General features: G+C 38.3%; 2 protein-coding genes across 4 annotated transcripts; one reads left to right on the plus strand and one right to left on the minus strand.

Annotated features, from left to right (window-relative positions):
• Nucleotides 1-534: 534 nt before the first annotated feature.
• Nucleotides 535-1,592, plus strand: RB195_004177 (uncharacterized protein; the record flags this gene model as incomplete). 2 transcript variants are annotated; one of them, XM_064180169.1, is made up of 4 exons in its annotated part: nucleotides 535-618; nucleotides 711-821; nucleotides 1,367-1,435; nucleotides 1,497-1,592. In XM_064180169.1, 4 exons carry the CDS (start codon nucleotides 535-537, stop codon nucleotides 1,590-1,592), a joined length of 360 nt encoding a protein of 119 aa, XP_064033185.1. The 2 variants fall into 2 exon arrangements, with proteins under 2 accessions (XP_064033185.1, XP_064033186.1); XM_064180170.1 differs by lacking the exon at nucleotides 1,497-1,592 and having other exon boundaries at nucleotides 711-817; nucleotides 1,367-1,388.
• Nucleotides 1,593-6,279: 4,687 nt separating this feature from the next.
• RB195_004178 (uncharacterized protein) lies at nucleotides 6,280-15,318 on the minus strand (the record flags this gene model as incomplete). 2 transcript variants are annotated; one of them, XM_064180185.1, is made up of 15 exons in its annotated part: nucleotides 6,401-6,411; nucleotides 6,476-6,522; nucleotides 6,582-6,650; nucleotides 8,218-8,354; nucleotides 8,536-8,660; nucleotides 8,774-8,853; nucleotides 8,950-9,034; nucleotides 9,096-9,165; nucleotides 9,226-9,352; nucleotides 11,239-11,317; nucleotides 11,380-11,548; nucleotides 13,227-13,324; nucleotides 13,461-13,590; nucleotides 13,957-13,964; nucleotides 15,267-15,318. In XM_064180185.1, 15 exons carry the CDS (start codon nucleotides 15,316-15,318, stop codon nucleotides 6,401-6,403), a joined length of 1,287 nt encoding a protein of 428 aa, XP_064033187.1. The 2 variants fall into 2 exon arrangements, with proteins under 2 accessions (XP_013308319.1, XP_064033187.1); XM_013452865.2 differs by lacking the exons at nucleotides 13,957-13,964; nucleotides 15,267-15,318 and having other exon boundaries at nucleotides 6,280-6,411; nucleotides 6,476-6,650; nucleotides 13,461-13,587.
• Nucleotides 15,319-20,193: the final 4,875 nt, after the last annotated feature.

Raw genomic sequence — 20,193 nt, forward strand, 5'->3', positions numbered from 1 at the left:
TTTTCTCTAAAACATTCAATTGGATTTCTTTTCTCTAAAACATTCAATTGGATGTTTCTAAAACATCTAGGGGATTTTTGTGGACCTCTAGTTCAGCGTGTAGATTACGACTATGGGTACAATTCCCCACAACCATTCTCAAAAACGGCGAGAGAAACAGCGTTTGTTCCTTCGACGTAAGTTTGTACGCGCTACCACGTTACCGTTACCGTTACGTTACGCTACCGCGTTTGTACGCTTTGTATGCGCTACACGCGCCGCGTCCTTGACCAAGCTGCACAATCCTTAGACCTTTATGTGATAACACTCCTTTTCTGGTGTGTTGATGTGTGTACATGTCCGGATTTTATCACCGGAATCAAATAATCCATTGTCTAGTCGATGTGACCGAGAAGTGTTTGTTTACACGAACTCGTCAAATCTGGCAAAGTGCTGCACATGCAAGCACTTCTACAGATAAACACACACACACAAGCACACAAAATTGTCCTATATTTAAGAGCGATTCTGCACGAAATTCAGGACGCACCAGTGATGCTTCTGACGATTCTTCCATTACTGGCTTTATTTCTACATTCATCTGCTCGAGATTATGATATGGAATGTCTTTGGTGCATCGTAAGTCCTCGTTCAAATCCTTTTCGGAAGTTTTTTTTTCATCTCATTCGAAGTTTTTTTTTTAATTTCATTCGAATGCTTCTCTATTGCAGGATGTGGTATGTGACACTCGCGATAACTTCGGCAACAACATCGTTAACGCCACAAATGCTGCATTCGAAGCGTACTTCACCAGAACTTGCCTTCTGGATCGGATGAAGTCGGTGCTGTTGGCAGCAGTTTGCTACAAAATGTATCATGATTACAGGGACACGCTTTTCAATGATTTGAGGAATAACGCCACTGTTTTGCAGACATGTTCCGATTGTGGTTTTTGTAGATAGGCTGACAAGCTTTTTTTTCCTAGAAGCCTGAGTTATGCGTATACGAATCCATGCTTGATCAAAGACGACTTAATCCTTAATGAGGATAAGACTGATCTACCTCTGAGATAAATTACGATTAGGAACAATAACCTCTTAGAGTAGATCGATATCATTTATGTCTGTTGCAGCATAAGGAATTCACTTACTAACTACAAGTACCGCGTCCCAGTTGGATTGACGATGTAGGCTTTGACATTATTATGCTTATTTCACTGACTGCGCTTGGATTCGATGTTTTTTTTTTTGGTTTTTTTTTATAGAAATGAAACTTTAAGCCTTATCTAATTTCATTCGAATTTTTCACATTATTATGCATTCGAATTTTTCACATTATTCATTATTATGTAATGAGTTAACGCTCCGATTAAGCTATTTTGTTTGAGGACGACGATGACGATGATGTGACGATCTACTGTAGGTTCGTCAGAAACTCAACTCAACGAAGCATAAAGGTTGCAAATTTCTGACCAGTCCGTGGATTGGACATTCATCCTCGAGTTTTTTTTTTGTTAGGATTCAACTTGGTGTTTCATTGTCATCATGTGGAGATTTCATCCAATATTGGTAAGCAGCAATCAAATCCATGTTCCAAAATCCCGGCGTGCTTAGAAGATAATGAAAGTTATAGTTTAGAAAGTTATAAGGCATGTCCGACGGTCTGAATTTGTCATTTCTAAAGGTATCCACTTATTGTATGCTTTTTGAGACTTTTATTGCTTTTTTGAGACTTTTTACTGTTTTTCTTTCTCTAACCGACTTTGTGGATATGTATGGATTGCATACTTTTCACAAAGGCTACTAGGACCATGAAGTAGCGTACTGAGGCTCAATATTTCATTTTAGGAAGTCGAACGCTTATGTTAATCCATTTTAATATAAGCTGGTTGTGGATAACAGTCAGTTTTTCACAATAGTTTACACCCCTTTCAAATCGCAACCATTTTTTGTCTGTGACTATCGAAGGTGATACTTAAATCGCAATCGTTTTGTTTTGTTTTTGGTCACGTTATTTTTTGTTTCTCCTAGCGCTATTTGAGGCCGTCGTCGCATTGTCATAGTCTAATAATCTATGATACCCGAAAGAGGACGAAAATTGACTGTCAAAATCCAACGGATGTGCAAGATCATCAAGAGGAAGATGCGTGGCTAAAAACTGAATGAAGTAGCTAAAACTCAGCATCACCGCCAACTTCTTAGCCCAGCTCTCAAAAACACTCGCAAGCAAGAAACTGCCATAAGAGGTTTGTTTGCCATGAGAGTTTAATGGATTCGGGAGGTGTCAGTGCGTCGAGCGAGATTATGTTGCTTTTTATCAATAAAAGCGTGAAAATTAATGCGAATATGTATCAAGAAGAGATCCTAAAGACAGCTGCGGTGCCATAGATACCAATTTTATCTTTCAACAGAATTGCGCGGAAGTGGATCGTTGTTCTGGCTCCTGCCCATGGAGCCAGAACAATGATCCACTTCCGCGAGATCAAAATCGGCTCTTTTCGACGACGGACTTGTGGGCTACGAATAGGCCGGAACTTAATCCATTAAGCTTCTCTGTTTGGAGGTTTATGGAAGAGGAAATAAGGAATCTAAACTTAAAAAATCTGCACCGTAAGTAGTCGCTTCATCAAGTCAGATTTGAATTGTATGGGACAGGCACGTGCTCGCCAGTCATGTGGTATCACGATGGATATGTATGTAAAGAAGTGTGGCCCAATGTAGAGAGCTCGCTCACTGTCAGGGGCAATCTGTCAGTCCATCTAGCTCAATGCTACCCAAGCTCAGGTTCGACTGTGCGTGGTTGGATCTCCTTCGACCTGAAGCCAGTACCCAAGGGACTGGTCCAATGTGATCGAAACGGTATCGTCTCGAAGGGGTTCTCTCATAAGACGGCTGTAACCAAAACCATAGTGGGCGAGGAGTCGTCGGGAGAACTCAGAGCTCCCTTGGGGTGTCAGCGTGAGGATCTTTATCTTGGGTCTTGCGGCATGAGTGGCGTTAGAGCGATTTGCACACGAGGAGCCGGGGGAAACGCATCCCATTATCGTTACATTCAGGTGGGAGTGAAAACCCCTACCTCTACAACATCTACAACTCCATAAGAGCAAAACAAACGATAAGAGTGGTTGAAAAGAACATTCTCAAGACTATGTAGTCCTATCCATATATTACTACGAAGAAAATAGTGAGAAAAAAGCAATAGAAAGTAGTTCCGGGGGATTTTTCGCATACCGAAAAGGGAGCTCCGTGCACGTTTTCACCAAGGACATGTTGTGTTGTTAACGTTAATGTTAATTAACGAACATCACTAATAAAGTGCTAATCAGAAAAACATAGAAAACAGCAAACCTTGTTAGTTCTGCTTCAGTGTTGAACATATCATTGAACACCAAGGTGGTTGGACATCGATTAATCTCACAACATCGTACCAAATTTCTGCTACTGTTCGGTCTCTGCTCGGTTCCCGCATTCCTACGTCTTTTTGTAATTATTTGAGCTTTGGACCTATCTCTGCTTACGTATGTCAATGATATAAACACTTGTACCTTTGGCCATTTATTTCAAAACTTGTATACGAAACAATTGACAAATATAGATAATTCTTAAACGAATAGGTGGACAGACAAACAGACAGACAGACTCGCAATAGATGTGATTCGATGTGTATGTATAGACAATTGTGGATAGGAGACCAGTACAATCGGAAATAAACCAGGTGATACGAACAACTCAATCGCTGCCGTTTGCACTACAGCGACGCGAGTCGTACTCCCTGCATAGCACAATATATGATATAACTAGCCGACGGCAGTTTTTCTATGCTTGGCTCAGCCGTGCCGCCAGAATCACTTATACCTAATCACGTCGCGCTACAAGCGATGCAACGAATCGTCGTGTCGCATCGTGCGTGTGCGCAACCCAAGTGAAACATGATTCGCGATAAAAAAAAATAAGTCGACACACCACCGGATAAATCATTAGAACCACCCACGCACGCACGCACGCGCACACACATACACATACGCATACACACAGACAACCTGTGAATATCGAATAAGATTAGGAGGGTGCGACGCAACCCGGTGCAACACCGGAAACATTGAAATCGCATCAGCAAAAACAGAAAGTTCGGGAAACAACAGAGGAAGATTCCTTTCAAGGAGCACTCAATCAGTAGCAATACGGCAAAACCTCGTGCTGAGACCAACATGCCACGATTACTGCGCAAGTATTCTTACAGCGCATTTTCCAAACTTAAAGGAATTAAGAAATAAAGAAACATTGCGCTAGAAAAAAAAACTTCAAAATCAGCCACAGCGAAACGGCAAGAATTTGACTCTAAGGATGACGAAAAACAGCATATCTTTTAACTCCATTATCTACTACTTGAAAAATCATTTCCTTAAATTATCTTACTATAAATAGCTGATACAAAAAATGTAAACAACAGTCAGTGAAGGAGAAAAACATAACTTGAATAACAACCTCAATGGAGAACTTTCGTAACGTAAGAGAAATAATTTCTATGAACTTCTATTAAATGAAGTTTCTTTGGCCTAGAACACACTTGACTTCGGAGTTGAATCAGCTAATTCCGAGATATAAACAAGGTCCTGACGGAGTATAACTTGCCATGCTACACCAAGAAAACAAAGACTTCGGTCTTCTTGCGTAGACAAAGCAGATAACATTTAAAATAGGTCGTAATGCATTGCCACTAGTAAGCGAAAAAAGGTACCTAATCCCAGCACAGCAGCCAATTTGCTAAGAAAAAGTACCCGCTAGAAAGAATAAGCCTCTACTTTCATTTTGGAATAATAATTACAAGAGGAACAAATAATACACATCAATAGTACCTCAAGAGAGAAAACCTGGAGATAGGTATTACAAACTCAGCCACAACGCTCAGTCTTCAAGAAATCACGCAGCGCACCGAGAACACCAATGCTCTCCCGAAGAGATGAAAAACAAGTACTTATCAACGCACACACTAGTTCGATGCAGCACAAACGAATTACATCTAAATTCTGTAACAAAAAAAAACATACTCGTCAACAGCTACAAATATACGATAATATACGACGGATACTAATCGATGAGCGATTTGATAGAAGACTCTCTAAGAACTAGTACACGTTACGAAAAAAAAAAACGGGATGGTAGAACATAAGGAAAGAGCCAAGGCTACCTCGACAACATGTTGTGGCTGGTCGTTGAGACAGCAAACACTTCCAAGGTATGAATACAAACAACTGAAATCCGCACTATTAACTATACACAGCAAAGCCGAAAGCTAGAAAACATACAATGAAAGAGTCATTGCTGATACCATTGAAATGAATTAGTTCAAACAATTCGTCGAAAGAAAACCCAAAGTTCCTACTTAAAAATGTTTGAAACCCCTTGCACAAAAGCTTCCGTGTATGGGCGGCACATCACGAAATTGATCGATTTGAGATCTCATCACATACAGAAAGGGTGTCGGTGTAGCTCACGATCATCGATTACTAGGTGGGATCACGATTATAATTGTGATCCCACCAAGTAATATAGAAAGAGTTCCGATTACACCGATCCCCCTACGATGCAACTTGTTACGGGTAGTAAGGACGATGGCAACTGTCTGTGATCATGCATGCTGGGGAGCCTTTGTTGCTTATTTGAGTTACAATGAATTGCAAACTGTGAACGACGCCGAATTTGCTCTCGTTCTATCGAGTTGCATCGTAGAGGTGCAACGGTACCTGTTCCCTGCGCCTCTTTCCGGATTATTAAGGGGGAGATGATCGTGATCACGCTCATAGTCGTCAATTAAATCCTTAACCCTGATTAAGTAGGGTGATCTTAACACATTCAATTTGGTGATATTGTGCCTTAAAGAACAAAATAGGCAGTGACTTAAAGCCACAAAGAATTCATAGAGCTAGGATTTCTCCGATAGGTGACTTATGAAGATTGTACAATTTCAAGTTCTCGTGATACAAAAGTGGTAGTCCTCAAACATGATTGGATGAAAAAACACTCTCATCGGCTTTCAGATCATGAATGAATTCAATTCATGTTTACATAAAATTTGCCCGATTTCGGCCTTCCTTTGTGGCAGTTTTGGAGTTTGGCGAATACCGAAACTAGGCTTTACAAAAATAACGGCGGAAATGCTCTACAATATCAACACGATTCATTGAAACAAAATGTTATTGTGTTAAATTTGTTATTGTTGAAAGCATGTTTTTCAGCAGCCACACTACAATGCAAATTGGCACATATTCAGAACATAAGATGGTCTTGCCTGTTCTGTTCGTCATCTATCCGAGAAAATGTATAGGTTGTTCGTGGCTGCCAGCGCAATGATATTTTCCTTCGGATGCCATGCCGTATGTAAGATTTTTCGTGTGAAATCGAGAGAATCGGCAGCTAATTCATCATCGTTGGCCTAAGAGGCAGCAATCAAAAACGAACGTTACAATGCTAGTTGTCCAAATGTTTAGTGAACTCACGTCTCCACCTACACCACGACGAGCCCTTTGCGCACGTGCATTCGCTCCTGCACAAACTCTACGCGTTCGTAGCAATGAGTGTGGTTCTTGAGGTCGTGCCTCCCACGTCTTTGCATCCGCTGAGCCGCGTGCGTACGTGCGGAATAGATTATGGTAGGATCCCGTCAATATATGCCTGAAAGAGGTCAAGAATCGCTGAATGCTGACATATATGCTTGCGTAAATTCGAAAAAAATTATGCGCGTAATACATTTGCATCATAATCACGTCCGAAAAAAAAAAGAGAATGGTAGAACGTTCTGCGATGAAAATAAAATTTCAGTGCTGAATGTATCTCCTCATAAATGAACAGTTTGAGAAAAAAAAATTCAAGAAATTCATTTTAAAAAAAACCATTCATATGCATTTCGCAGCTCCTATAAGTCTGAAATTCCTCCTAATTTGGTAACTTTTTCATCAGCAGAGGTGTTTCAAGTTGCCTCAGCGTTTAAAATGTCAACAAATAAAACTGATTGTTTTGAACTTTGCTAGTTTTTCTTTAAGAAATAGCCTAAATATTTTATTATATATAAATATATAGTATTGTATATATCACAATGAGATAGTGAGTTCGGCCACAATATATGAGAAAATCCTTCCGATTTTGTAAAAAAAGTAGATCTAAATTTGAATGTGCAACTGAATGAATCCCCCTTCTCCGATGGTGATGAAGCTTTTCGAATCTTTGACAATGAATACATAGTTGGTAATAAGAAAGGATTGTGACAGAAACATACGACGGCAAGACATATTTTTAAAGAGAAATTACGATTAATATTTTAATTGCGGACGATTTAGCGAAAAAAAAAACTTTTTCTCGCATTCACGGGACCAAAACAAACGAAATTTGAGATTAACTAAAATTTGATTCATAAACTACAAAAAGCAGTGTCAGAAGCAAAAATTTTCACTATATACAGGATCTATGTCACAATTATACCATAACCATCGCCGCCACATTTCAACTATAAAGTGGAAAAAGAAATGAGCTCTCTCTTTTATTTTGTTTATTCGAAAATTTTCTTAAAATCATCTTAAAAGAAAGAAAGTCCTTAAAGTAAGAATCACATATTCCTGTCATATTCTTGCGAATACTGTATAGCACCTTGAGACAGTGATACGAGGTTTGTATTGCTAAGTTTCTAAGGATAAAAAAAATTGCAGGGCGGAGTAGATAGAAGAAAATCGTTCCCTGCCGCTCACACCACTCTAATGATATTACGTCATTAGTTACAAAAACATTAAGTGGAATATAAGAGAAAACACTACTCATATTACAGGAGAAATAAATAGAAGTGCTCAGTTTCAGAAGGGAAAAAGAACTAAGTAAATACAAAGGACGATTTTGGTATTAAGAAAAAGAACAATTATTCCATCTTCTGATGAAACTACAGCTACGCACCGCATCCAATTCGCGGGGTGAAGCTTAATTCTCACAATTCAAACTTTTGCCCATCACCAACGGAAATAAATCCGATAGAGTAGCCAAGCGCAAAAATGCCCCACCGGTAAGTGGTACTACTGCTCCCGACCTCGACTATGTACCTTTTGCAAACGGATACTAGAGCTCGTCTCGATGTAAACAATATCGAGCGCCTCTTCATACGTAATCATTAAATAAACACGAGAAATCGATAGCACGACGAAAGATTTGGCATCGAGAAAAAATCCTACACCAAAATCTACTGGAATTAAAGACTTACTTATCATCACCACTCCATCCACACTCGAACTTGTCAAAGATAGAATCGTTTTCATAGAGAGCACATAATTTCGTCCGTAGGTGGTCATGAACTGCATAAGTTTCAATTGGACGATTTTCCATGTTGAGGTCCCACACCTTCAACGATTGACTATTCATCAGTTTTGAAAAAAAAAAGGGGGAAAGAAGGAAAGAAAAGACTAAACGGTAAAATCCAAGAAAAAAATGATGGCAATCTTTAACAAATCCTTCTTCTTTTGTGAATTAGATCAAGATAATGAGAGAAATATTGAGGCAATTAACAAATCACAAAGCCAACCTTCACAGTTAAATAATCCCTCGTCAAGAGGTATCGGCCATTATGCGAAAACTTGATATCGCTTACACTGGCAATGATTTCGGAGAAAAATGAGCGCGAGCTAGGATCTTCAGCTTCTTCGTATACTAGAAACATTACGGAGAAAAATGTATAATGAGCAATGCGAGCCAAACTTCTTAGAACGAAAAACAATTACTCAAAACAGCTATCCAGAACAAAATGGACACAGCGTACTTACTTTTCGCATGTGCATCGCACAGAGCTCGATCCCTCATATCACAAAGCCGGATGGAGCCTTTACTAGACGAGTAAACAAACCTTAACAACATCTTTCAGAAGAAGATCGAGGAGGTAAATAGTTAATATGCCCCGTGGAAAAAAAGATGGAAGAATAGGAACGTCGACGACACTCACCAATTACACTGACTAGGATGAAATTCTGCTGCAGTTATCACCTCGGTTAATTCTTCCATATTCGTTGGCTTGATATCAACAATATCTGTTAAATAATGTCTTATTCATTTAGAATAAAGAATGAAGTCCACTTTTTAGAAACATACTAAATGACTCGTTCGTGATTTCGTGATGCCATAAATTGATCCGAAGATCGTCGGCGGAGAGGAACGTTTCCTTTAATGAGACGTTATGTCAAATTCTTAACCTGTGCAGAATAAAAGAATAAAATCTCACTTGATCTGAATTGACAGATATGCTATTGACGTGATATGTGTGAGCGTTTCCATATACCCTTCGGGGGCTAGCTTCCACAATTAATTCCATAGGTACTATACTAGGGATTTGTAGACTACCGACGAATCTGTAACATACGTTTTTTGGTTCGCATTCGAAAGCACCAGTTCTAATGGTCTACTAAAGCATTCGGTACCACAAATTCGTAGCGCCTCCATAGAGGACGAGAAGAGATTGAGAGGGAAGAAATACTTATACTACCACAAAATGAACTCCTGATATAAGAATGAGACTAACAGATTTTCAAATTTTCCGTCAGTTTTGACACTACTGCCTCAGAAAATGCTGGATCAGACGAATTCCTTACGTTCCTCTCAAATTTTGAACGAAATTCTTCAAAGTCTTTGTGCACGAGAAGATTCAAATCGTTCGTAATTCACCTCCACAATACTTCTAGTTTTCAAATTTGGCCTTCTCCTATCTCCTAAGCGCACTTTTATACTCAACAAAGAAATCTCTTGAAAAGAAGAAAAATTTTCAGAAAGGTTTAAAATGCACTCGGAAATAAAAAGTACTGGAGAAATGACACATACCAATTGCTAGAATTTCTAGCTCTAAAAATTATTGTTCGTAATTTTTTAAAATATACTGGCTACTGTTCTCATCGATTATTCGAATGGAGTGCCAAATGGAAAAAGAGAAATATTCTACATCATTTTTTTCGGTTTTAGTTTCTTTTCTATACATTAAATCACATAATAAGGTGAAGCTGAGATTGGTCGTGTATATGGAGGAAAGTTGGCGCTTCAAAACCCCAACCGTTGGTCCTTTCGCTTCAAAAACGGTAATTTTGATCCCAGAAATGGATCACGCACAGGGCGAGCAATTTTGATAGTTCGAGGAAAAAAAATCACCGAAAAGTGTCGCATTGTGGGGATGAACTCACTTTTGATGCAAAAAATACGTCGACTGAGAGTCAAAACAAATCGTGCTACAAAAAATCAGTCAATAGTATAGCCTCTGCTGTTGTTCCTATTATTGTTCCAAGTACCTTCTTTCCATCATTCTTGCCACTTGCTTGTCAATGCTTCACATTTTTTTTCGCATTCTCGTTCCCTATTATCCTTTTCATGTTTTTATGGTTCATCCGATGCTCTCCGTACCCAACGAGAATCTCACGTGGCTTTATCGCTTCAAGTAAATGCAAAAAACGGAAGTTGACGAAAACTTTTCGTTCTCGTCAACTTCCGCTTTTTGCATTTACTTGAAATTCACTCGTTCATTCACTTGACACTAATCTTTACTGGTCTGAGAGAACTAGAATCAGTGAAATAAAAAAAAGTCAAAATTCAATCCAAAATTTCACTCCATACAGGTTCACGATTTACGAGTCCTGTAGTGAAAGTTCTCTTTAAAACGATAGACAACGTTTTAGCAATACTTCTTATTTTTATTCCTCAATTCAACAGCTGAAATAAACCGAAGGTACCTTCAATCGCTTTAATAGTCAGAAAAAAAGAAAATATCGTGAGTGAGTGAATAATGCACATTCTAAACGGGAATAATATACATTCTAAATGGACAACAGAAACGTAGAAAATCCGTAGAATTTCAGACTAAAAGGCGCAGCATGCACCATTCACCATGTAATTTTATGCACCTTTTTTTATACAACTTAGTACAATTGTACAGAGTTCTGTGATGATTTACTTGAGTTGATTTACACAATCCTTTATAAATTAATCGAACCACTCACTAAATAGCGCCGTAATTGATATCCCGCCTTTTTCATGATCCCAATAACAAGTTTGAAAAATGATGATAATATTTCTTTCTCCTCTTCAACCCCATGGTTCTCCAATGTAATCAGAAATAAAGTGAGAAAATCAAGAAGAGAAATCAAAATAAAACCTCACTCAGTACCCAACTACCAAAAATGAGAGGGATTATAACCGGAAACGCAGAAGGAGAAGGTAAAGAAAGTAGATATTCAATATTCTAAAGAAAACGTACTGTCCACGCCTGATATTCCAGGAATCGTCAGCTACTTTTCGTTCGCGTTCACTTATCTTCCACAACTTGACAGTTTTGTCTGAAACAGCATGTTTAAAGAAAGAATCATTGTATCAACTAAGAAAATCCCTGCATACGCACCATTTGTGGAAAGTATAAAATTTGCTGCGTTCTTTTTCTTCAGCCATTTGATTTGATTAATCTTCTCCTCTATTTCTAGCGATTTCAAGTAGTCAAATTCTGGTTCATGTGATTGGAAAGTTGAGTACACATTGTACTCTCGCGATCGTGCACCGTTAACATATTTGCCCTGCAAACATCGCAATAATGTAACACATAACCCAATAAGACATAGCAATTCCGCAAACATGAGTTAACCATATCTTAATACATTTTACAATCTATCTTAATATATGCACCCACAGACTCCCCATTCGATAAAAGGGTGAGATTTCTCATAGAGGAATAATTACCGCGATCGGTCCAAAATTCACTCAACAAATCTCTTCAAAACCTATTTCGGCAGCAAGAAAAACTTTAGAACACATTCAGTAAAATACAAGTATACGGAAAAGGTTTCTTTAAAAAGTTTTACAGTAAAAGTTAGAAATAAAAAAGCAGATTGATTTAAAGCAACATGAAACTAAGATTTTTCCCTGTCCACGTTTGCTAAAAGTGATCATAAATAAAGTTTTCGTCATTCTTTCTAAGCGATGTTCCTCTTCAAGCTAATAACTTTCTTCAGACGCAATTTTGGTTCTAAAGTTAATTTTTTTTTCAAATTATGAGTGATCATAAATTCAAAACAAGGATCTCCGGATAGGCCAATCTATTTCCTTCATTTGCAGACACAACTAGACATTTACCATGAATTCCCATAATCATAATCACCCATAATGATGGGTCATGTTACTAACAAGACATTTTTTGAAAAAAAGCATTAAATAATTCATATGCAGGTTTTTCGCATCGACTCGCCTTTCAAATTTCTCTAGACAGCTAGAAAAATGTAGGTACTTTCGTCCAAATAAATCCTGTTTTTAGGAAACAAATAACTAGAGGGGAGGCACATCTCATCATGAATTTGCAAGGTATCATCAACCATCTTTCCACAAATTTCATAGTTTTCTGCAAACATACCCGTGCAATGCTTGCAATCCACTCAAACCCAACCTAATAAATGCCTCATTGCTACTACCATAATTGTTAAATCTTGCAAGATCCCTATATTTCCAAGCGCTGAGTTTTCTGCACCACATTGCAAATTTGATATATTCTTTGAAATATTTTACTGCCAGAATAGTCTAAACAGAGCCTTCAACTGCGATACAGTTCCAGGAACTTAGGACATCAATAAAATTTACGACTTGTATGCATATCAAAAGATTCTGTCGAATTGCGTGAAATGTACGACAACTTGGTGCGATATCAACTGGAAAAGTTTCTTTCGCTGATCGCAAAACCGTAGGCGCTAAAAAGAGAAGTTGAATGTTTTTTTTTCGTCAGCTTGCGCCCTCCTACTGCCACAACTGACGTTTCCCTCCAACTCCTCTTTTAAGATAGTATCTGAGCTTGCAGCTGTACTAAACACAGTTTTATATGTGAAATCAATTAGTTTAACAACAAAATTGAGCTGCGAGAACAAATAAGTCCGAATCAGATAAATTGGTGCCCAACTTGACATCTTCATAAGTATGCAGGCTAAAGAAACTGAAAATAGTGTAAAATATTTCGTATTTAGTAATAGTAAAAATTTCCTCGCCACACTTCCTCCTAAACTTATTTCATTTTTTATTTATAAACATGGAAGCAACAAAACAATGCCTAATCGACTAAAGATTGCAGATCGATAATCTTCCGCTAATACTTCATCGCACTAAGATAATTACACTCATGCGTTTATCCGCAGAAGGCTTAATAATCTCACTTATCATCACGAAAAATGCTCTGTTGCTAAATTAATAGTGACGTAAGGACTAAAAACCAACACTCTGATCTCTCTGAAAGATGACAACTCGTCCGCCTTTGTCTCCTGTGGCCAAGTATTCACCATCGTGGGAGAACTCGACACACGATATAACGTCAGCTGAACCCAAAAACTTGAGTCATCAGATACAAAATATTTAGAAGAATGCAACGTAGCCAAATAAAGCAAAACAAAAAAGTCACCTTATTGCTAATATGGATCCAGTATGGGTGCAAAAAAAAACATAGTATCTCACCTTCAGTATGTGTATCATCTCCTTCTATGTTTCCTTTCACTTGACTGAACCGCCACTCTATTGCCGGTTCTAATGGTTCCGATGTATCCATAGACGTACCTGCTGGTTCGTCTACCTCCATTACCATACTCTAAACTAATATTTTGCCAGCATTTCCCGATATACACACTAAAACACAAATCAATAACGAGTGTTTCGTGAAACAATGACGCATATGACACTGTTCCTAGGATGTTCCTTTATGGAATTTCCGTTCGCGCTAATTAGGCGAGTTTAGAAGGAATGCGTTCCCTCGTTGCTCTCTTGTTTCATTATGGATATGCACGAACGATTGCAATGAAGTTTTCGAGGACTAAAACCCCAGTTAAAATCTTCGGATAAACTATAACTCGGTTTGAGAAAACTGTCCCTAGCAAACTAGAAGAAAAGCGCAATAATAAAAGAATATAGGGACCAACGCGCGAAGCTTTTATGGAGAAGAACTAGAAAGAGTCACCTTCGATCCTAAATTTATGAATTCGAATCGATGGTCGCAACAGTGGCTTCCACCAATCCGTCACCCCGTTGGCTATCGGTGTACCGACAAAGAAATAAAGCTTGGGCGGTTTGTAAAGCAAAAGAAGCTCCTAAAATCTCCTATAATTACAATCCACGAGAAATGATATTCACGACAATCGAGTAGAAAGCGTACATTTGCGATAATGTACAAAAAAAAAAGATCCACAAACAGTTAGCAAGAAGGAAATGAAGCCCAATAACTGAGATGGTCGGGTAGTGACCTCAAATGACGCTCAACACTAGAAGACTGCGTGTCACCTGGGGCGACACTCGTTACAAATCAATTCGAGCGCGGTTGCTGACGAATAAAAATGGAGTAGTCACTACATAGTTGCGATAGTTCGATCCGTATTCCCACTAAAAAGGGAAATCATAATGAAAATATTCGTATGATTCCATTCGAGGAACCTAAGTCGACAAAATGAACCAGTCTCCTATTATAGCTTGACTCCGCAGTAAAGTTGAGCAAATTTCACACATATAAATCTGAATTTCTTCTTCTATCGATGAAAACGATAAACAGATTTAAAGAAAAAAAAAACAAAGTAAAACGAGAGAGAAGATCAAATAAGATGAAGCAAACTATAAAGGATTGTTAGGATTAACAGTTAAAATGTCTCAAGATTCATCACGGTTTTAACGCATTAAGGCAGTCCAGATATGAATGGAGGAGAGATTAATTCCAAGAAAGAAGTCGTAGTTGAGCAAAACAAAAATCCTACGTTCTACCAGAAAAAAAGAAGAAGAACAAACAGTGAGCCACGGAAGCAGTAGAGTGAACCAGTCTTATAAAATTTTGTTTCCGTTGATTTCTGAATATTTCTCAACGCTTCCGATCAGACCTAATTGAATCGAGAAAACGATTGATGAGTGCAACTATCGAATTTTCAAAAACAGAAGAAAAACACTCCAGATGTGCGGCAGATTTGCATGAAAACTATGGAAGTTCACACATACAAATATCGCCCTGAAATTGATAAAATATGATAGACTAAGTAGTACTAGTATTTTTGGGTACTACAATACGGTCTTCTGTTTATGAGTCAACCTGAAAAGCCGAGCGTAGTTGTACGGTTCTCTTAACTCATTCTATCCTATTTTTCACTATCTTAGATGGAAAAAAGTGCGGTTGCTAAGCTTAAGTTTTCGGATTTTTCAACGAAGATTGATTAGAAAAAACAAAAAGCACGTGAAAATACGAATCGCTTGTAGAGGTTATGATTGCGCGAAATCTTCTGCATCCATCACCTCTTTGGGCATACTCATTCACACGCGACGAACACGAATAAAGTTCTCGCATTCAAAAGCTTTCCGCGTCATTTCAACAAAATCCGATTTTATAAGCTCAGAAAAAGATCGGGAGTTGGCGTGTTTCCAAATCCAATGTTTGTTCTGAAGTGGCACGAAGTAGAACACAATACGCATGCAGAAGATCCAGTTGTCAGACAGCTATGAATAACAGCTTTTAGAATTTGACGAATAGTGAAAAGACGTAGAGGTAATCAATAAAATAAACAATAAAGCACAAAATAGCGAGTATTTGTGGTGTATTTGTATGTGTTTAGTAGAGCAAGTAGAGAAGAAGAGCAATTTCATGGTCGTTCCAGCGTCTATAACAAATATGTTTAAAATGACGACCAAGCAATGACGCTAGAGATTTTATGCAGCATTGCCATTCAAAAAAAAAACTCATGAAAAACAAAATAAAAGTTCTGAGCTTTCGTTGGACAATTAACTTTGTCTCCCATGCTTTCGTTTAGCATGGTAAGAACAGATGTTTTCTCAAATTTATAAATCCTTCTTGTCGAGAAGAAAAAAGTGTGTTATATCGCAACTATTTGATATGACAGGAAAGCTCTTTGAGAGATTTTCGGAGTGGGTGACTGCAACTTTCGAGAGGTGCACACAAACGGCTTGAGGTCGCCGCCACACAGTGAAAATCGATTAGTGGTCGAGGTTGTACAACATGAAACGAATGTGAAAATCACATTGCAGCGATAAGAATTCTACTATCAATGTTTTTGATGATTATAGCAGTATGAAGAACGATGAAGCGATGTCGTGTGCTCTCGTTTTCTTCTAATAAGCAGAGGGCGGGAGCTCAGCGGCGGCACGGCGACGACAGAGGGCGATCGAACGACGACTCTCGGCAACCCCCACACGCAAACAACTCTTCATAGCCTCCTCAACCTTATCCTCATCATTCCTACTTGAGATTCGTCAAGTGAGTGCAGTGAAGAGAGTTAAAGAGATAATTCCAATTAGTTGGAACAAACATGAAACACTAACCGATATAGTGCAACGGGATATGAGGACATGAGGCACAGCAAATACTTCTTGCTGAGGTTTCGTTTATCGTGCACAAGCTTCCTTATCTCGAACTAGCTCCACAGACTTTTCTGCACGGGAGTACACCTCTTCACTATACATCTGCAACCCTGTCTTAAGTTACAGTTACACCGCGCAAAAGAAGTGGTTGCCCCTTGGATCGGATGCCACTCAAAAGACTACCTAGAAAAAAATTATGAGTAAAAATCAGCAAACAACGAAGCATCAAATAAATTCATGGAAAAAAACTAAGAAATCACCATAAATACATCAAAGTGCAAATTAGGATTGATCGCTATCTCACTGGAAAACTCATCTAATAAAAGGTTTCGCAGAATTCGAGGAATGCGAAGCGATAACAACATGCCAACAATTTTTTTGTGACTACTCCCTTTAACCAACGCGCTATTGTGACGACGATTCCTGCAAATTCATGTATTAATTGAAGGTGCCATTTGGACGTCTTGTCACACTAAAATAAGTGGAATTAAGATTATCACACTCAATTCTCGGACAAATGAATTACTCTCAGATCAACTAAGATTAACTAGAAGCGTTGGACAGAACCAATTTACCTATTTGATTATTTGTTCACATGTCATGACCAAAGCACTACATTAACCTTGCTACTAAAAAAAACGTCTTTAAAATCCAATAGCAATTCAAAAGAGGAAAAAAATGACATGCACAACAAACTATTCACATTAAAACCGGAAAGAAAGAAAAAAGAAAAGGAAGTGGAGTAGAGAAGGCATCAAATATAGCCTTAAGACGGGTCCCAAATCATAAAAGGACTTTGAGCTGATCACAAACTGATCAAACTCTTAAAACTGACTATTAATAACAAAAAAAAAACAAATTACTAATAACAAAAAAAAAAGAATTGTTTAAGAGCTCTTCCGAAAAAAGCTTGGAAAACATACCCGAAAAACTTGCTTGGCTTCAAATCTTGCTTGGCTTTTGGGGGAAATAATTCCGGTCCAGAGCGATTTTTCAGGTCATTTCAATTTTTGGAGGCCCAAAGCCAAGCACCTGCCCCTAGCACAAACTTGGTGGAGCTTTTCTAGACCCGTTCCGTACTTTCAGAAAACTCAACTCAATTGTATTGGCGTAACCAGCACTCCCCACTAATCCTCTTCCAGAAGCACATCATTTTATCCGTTTAGAACGAGCCGTTCCACAACTTCACGTACCATTTTAAACTTTCTACGAGATAGTGTGGAAAGAAACGAGTTAGTGTCAAACGACCACCATACGTCTGCATCTGTTCAAGTCTAGCAGCTTTCCCATGCGAAACTACGAAACTTCTGCACATTGCTAACGAAGTCCTTTGGTTGAGATAAACAAAAAAAACTCACTTTAAAGTCTAAAACGAGGTTTTTCCAGCGCCGTTTGCACACCAACTTGCTATGAGCAAAAGACAAAGCACCTAGACATTAATTGATGAGAAAGAAGATGAGAAAAAACAAAAAAGATCTGTATCATTTATCCAACTTTTCCCGAACTGACTTATCGGAGTCCTAAGATCTGAAATAATCGTCAAAGTGAAAGTTCACGTTCACTTTGACGATTAATTATGTTTATATGTGTTTAGACGCCAATAAAAACATGAGCAACGATATAAGTGATTGAACTGTGGTGCAGCAGAACAACCCACCAAGAAGCCCTTACCTCGTAGAGACAAATTCATTGGAAATTTGAAAAAAAAAACCTCTGAATTTCCGACAAATCGAAGTTTCTCCTCAAACGATTAACATCTGGTTTGTGGCAACGTGTGCCCTGAGTCATTCTCGATATATCCGAATGTTCTTTATCGCACTGGAAAACTACGTATCCAGGGGATTCAGTGGCCAAAATACGGGAGTGAGGGGATTGCACTTAGGTTTGGCTAGCACTCCACTGTACGAGTGCGCACGCGAGGATCGTTCATTTCCAATCAATATCATCCTCTATTATTATGCACGAATGTGCGTCTCTGTTATGACTTGACTTGAGCATACGATTAGTAATACCTTTGATGGATTATGTTTTTGATTTTTTGATAAGTACTATATGCGCAGTCGAACGATTTGGTGACGAGGGAAATTCTTTCCGTTACTGCTACAACAAAAGCGTAAATAAAAGAAAAGATTGCATTATAGGAGGAACACCACAGAAGTTTGAAAGTGAGTCATAACTTTGAAATCACCTAGTTCACAGTTTCAGAAATGAGTAAGACCGGGGTGAATACCAGATATGGAAAGTTCTCGCCTAAACAAAGGTACATACACAGTTTGAATTCCTGCCCGACATAAGTAATGAAAGGCCTAACTTTCCAAAATCACAAAGTTGAAAGAAATCACATGATCTAAGGGGATCGACAAAGTAAACAGGATCGTACGCTGGTAACTATGGTAGCAATTCCATTATTGAAAAAAAAATCCAACCTAATTTTGGCGTTACTGCTTTGTCGTCATGCGCTTATACGACTTCCTCTATTCCGAGAAACAACGGACGGGTTTCAATTCAGCTGTGACGCCTTACTTTCGAGGGAACTCATCCCTATTCGTGATAGATGAGGAGATGAAATGGAAATTTTGTGCAGGATGTTCAAATTCCCATCCATTTTCGAAGGTTCCTTCTGTCTTCATATGTTTGTATGAGTCAGACCGCAATGATAATAAAACTGTCTCTTTTTTCTCAAGAACATTTTCGTCCTAAATTAGTCGTAAATTAGGCAAAATCTTAATTAAAGACGTGATGAACTACAACACTTCTTCCTTTTATTAAATGAGATTTCCACGCTTTTTATCTTTACTTCAGGAATGTTCTCATAAAGATGAGCTTTCCCGCAGATTCGCTCCCATTTATTTTTTTAAATTCGATTTTGGGAAAACAGAGATGAGGAGCACCCAGTATATCTAAACATCAATAAAACAACGGTACCTCATCATTTTCATTTTTTTCGGTTAAACTAGCCTTCCGCAATCTAATCTTTTGCAGATAGAATATAAAATAATAAAAGAATTAGATCTTCAACTCTCTTAAAGGCAGCAGCTCAGCCATAATATTAAAATAAATCAAAAACTTCCTCATTCTTCTCATAACATTGTAGAAAACTGCATCGGAATATCAAATACTTACGCGAAGAAGAAAAACCTTATCAGCGGAAATAGCTGCTAAATTGTAAAATTAATTAATAATTTAATACAATCTAACTTATTAGAAGGAAATATTCTAAAGGAATTACAAAAGAAAAACGAAGGGATTCCCTAGAAATCAGTACGGCATCATAAACAGAAATGAACGATGACGATGTGAGCATGAGAGAACTAGGAACCTACTTGCATCCACACTTTTAAGCGTAACGGTTCATGCAACAAGAACTAAGATATAACAAATATTAGTAATAAAAGGGATGAAAGGAAGCCAATCAACAAATCAGGGGGCGCGACTAAGTAGCGCTTTCCGCTAGGGATTCATTTGCGAACTAAGACTAAACGCTAGTTCAACGTTCCAGAAACGATATGACAGCCAGATCATCACTAAAATACCAGCGAAGAAACACATGCCAAACGTACGAACGAACAAACAAACAAAAATAAATACTAGGAATGTGTGCAAAGCCTGGCGCATTACTATCACCTACACAACGGATCGATACAAGGGCGAGCGCCGAACAATGCCACTTACTTCCACATCTTATCTTGCAACAACTACACTTGCCATTAGCGAGTAAAAACTGAGTAAACAAAATGAGTCATCATGGAGAGCGGTTAGGTTGAATGGGTCGAAATCAAAAACACGCTCGCTCGACTAGCTGAATACTTTTCGGGACCGATAAAAATAGGAAAAAGAAAGGGAAAAC

The sequence above is a fragment of the Necator americanus genome, chromosome I (assembly GCF_031761385.1).
Source record: "Necator americanus strain Aroian chromosome I, whole genome shotgun sequence".
Taxonomy (NCBI): Eukaryota; Metazoa; Nematoda; class Chromadorea; order Rhabditida; family Ancylostomatidae; genus Necator; species Necator americanus.